This window comes from Austrofundulus limnaeus, unplaced genomic scaffold, assembly GCF_001266775.1.
Source record: "Austrofundulus limnaeus strain Quisiro unplaced genomic scaffold, Austrofundulus_limnaeus-1.0 Scaffold22, whole genome shotgun sequence".
Classification (NCBI taxonomy): Eukaryota; Metazoa; Chordata; class Actinopteri; order Cyprinodontiformes; family Rivulidae; genus Austrofundulus; species Austrofundulus limnaeus.
The window spans coordinates 34,168-36,739 of record NW_013952424.1 but is presented as its reverse complement, the minus strand read 5'-3'; the positions used below and the strand labels follow the sequence as shown (position 1 = coordinate 36,739).

Genomic DNA, 2,572 nt, shown 5'->3' with positions numbered 1-2,572 from the left:
TATGCCACGAAGAATTGAGGCAGTTCTGAAGGCAAAAGGGGGTCCAACCCGTTACTAGCGTGGTGTACCTAATAAAGTGGCCGATGAGTGTATATTACAGTATCAAATTATCAATTATTTATGGCAGGCCATTGTGTACTATAATAAAAAACATGGCAAGCTGTTGTATTGTGTTAAAAATGTACAATTTTCTTTTCAGTTTCAAATCATTTGTTTTTAGTTTCAAAAAACATTTTTCGTAACGAACTTTATGGCCTCAATTTAGCTCCGTAGATTTTAAGACCTTGGATCCACAGCGTTGTTAGTTCAGAGATGTAAAAATTAATGGAAACGTTTTTTAAATTTAAATATTTGATAATTTCTTGTTCAAAATAATATTGTTAGCAAAACATCTCATGAACCAATAGGTGGGCTTTTGGAGTAACCACAGCAAATCTTTAAATACAAGAGTGGCACCAAAAACTGTCAGTTGTACACTCAAACTTTTGTGTGGTATTAGCTGAGAATCATACCCTCTGAGGCTTCATTCAGACAATCTGACCGAACTRCTCTTGTTTTTGTAGCCATGGCGTCCATTCAGCTTTGGTTTGGTGGAGTTGTGGTATTTACCTTATTGGCCCCATCCATCATGGCATTCTCTCAAGGGGCAAGTCCCGCCTCCTGCAAGGAGATGGTTCCTGGACATATCCGGGCTCAYCCTCTGGACCCGGAGCACAGCCACATCACTGTTCAGATGTCCGCCTCTTCCTACCTGCCTGGTCAGCTGATAACAGGTCAGTCAGAGAAAAACGGTTAGCTGGTTACAAGTCTCAGAGGTTAACTAGCTAGTACAAGTTTTGGTGGTTAACGAGTTTCATTTGTTAACTAGCTGGTTACAAGTTTCAGAGTTTAACTAGCTGATAACAAGTTTCAGTAATTAACTAGCTAGTACAAGTTTTGGTGGTTAACAAGTTTCATTTGTTAACTAGCTGGTTACAAGTTTCAGTAATTAACTGGCTGGTTACAAATGTTGGTGGTTAACTAGCTGGTTACAAATCTCACTGGTTAACTAACTGGTGAAAAGTCTAGGTGTTTATCTAGTTGTTTACAAGTCTAAGTAGTTAACTAGCTGGTTACTAGGCTCAGTGGTTTATTAGCTGGCTACAAGTTTTAGTGTTTAACTAACTGGCTATAAGTTTCAGTAGAGGTTAATTAGCTGATTTTAAGTTTTGGTGATTACCTATCTGGTTAAATATTTCAGTTGTTAACTAGCTGGTGACAAGTCTCAGTGGTTATTAAGCTGGTTTCAAGGCTCAGTGGTTAACTAGCTGTTTACAAGTCTAAGTGGTTAACTAGGTGGTTACAAGGCTCAGTGCTTAACTAGCTGTTTACAAGTCTAAGTGGTTAACTAGCTGGCTATGAGTTTCAGTGGAGATTTATTAGATGGTTATAAGTTTCTGTGATTAACTATCTGTTTATATGTTTTAGTGGTTAACTAGCTGGCTGTAAGTTTAAGAAGTGATTAACTAGCTGGTGTGGCATAGTGGCTCAGTGGGTAGAGCTGATGCCTCTCAGCAAGAAGGTCRCCGGTTCAAATCCCGGCCCGGGGACCTTTCTGAGTAGAGTTTGCATGTTCTGTCTGTGCATGTGTGGGTTTTCTCCAGGCACTCCAGCTTCCTCCCACACACCAAAAGCATGACTGTTAGGTTAACTGATAACTCTAAATTGTCCCTAGGTGTGAGAGAGTGAATGGTTGTTTGTCTCATTTGTCTCCATGTGTGCCTCTGTGATGGACTTGTGACGTGTCCAGGGTGTACCCTGCCCCTCGCACTGTGACTGCTGGATATGGGCACCAGTGACCCCTGCGACCCTGAAAGGAAGAAGTGTGTACAGGAAATGGATGGATGAAAAATATTTAACTTACCAGTTATCTCCATTCTTTCTCACTTCCAGTTACAATTCGAAGTTCTCGGGACTTCATGGGTTTCCTGCTCCAGGCTCGCAACCTCAGCGGTGTCAAACGGCGTCAGTATGGCAGAGGTGCTAGGATCAGGTTCAGGAGTCTCGGTGCCCTGATGGCAGGGGGCTCCTGGATCTTGACCCCACCAGGGACCCACACCCTGCACTGTCTGTCCGAGGGCGACACCATCACCCACTCCGACAAACAACTGAAGAGGAACCTGTCGTTTGTGTGGAGAGCTCCTGATGTTCCGATGGGTGACATCCGGTTTATGTAGGACCAACATTTATTTAAAGTGGCGGTTCTGTGTAAAGACCATGAACAGTTAATATCTTACCTGTTGGAGCTTCAAAAGCCATGGTGGCCATCTTAAATTAATATACTGTACAAGTGGTTTTAAAGTGTATCTTACCCCCCTGTGAAAAGATAACTCCGCCCCAAGGCGAAATTTGAAAAATGCATCAAAGTGGGTAGGGGAGGGGGTGTTAGAGAGCGGAGGTGTGGCCAGGACGAGAGAACGTGACAGGCAGCTAGCATTAGCATAATTGATGCTACATGGAGAGTGACCACAGTATCGCAGATAGTTACATCCATAGAAATGAATACGTAGAAGCCTCGTTGACTGTGTCGGTC

At 42.8% G+C, this 2,572-nt stretch overlaps 1 protein-coding gene across 1 annotated transcript in view; it reads left to right on the top strand.

Annotated features, from left to right (window-relative positions):
• The first annotated feature begins 573 nt into the window (after positions 1-573).
• reeld1 (reeler domain containing 1) overlaps positions 574-2,572 on the top strand; it is a 7,104-nt gene continuing 5,105 nt past the window's right edge. The window contains exons 1-2 of the mRNA XM_014004098.1: positions 574-773; positions 1,933-2,212. Coding sequence (XP_013859552.1) covers positions 629-773; positions 1,933-2,212 — 425 coding nt within the window. The 5' untranslated portion in view covers positions 574-628. The remainder of the gene's footprint in view (positions 774-1,932; positions 2,213-2,572) is intronic.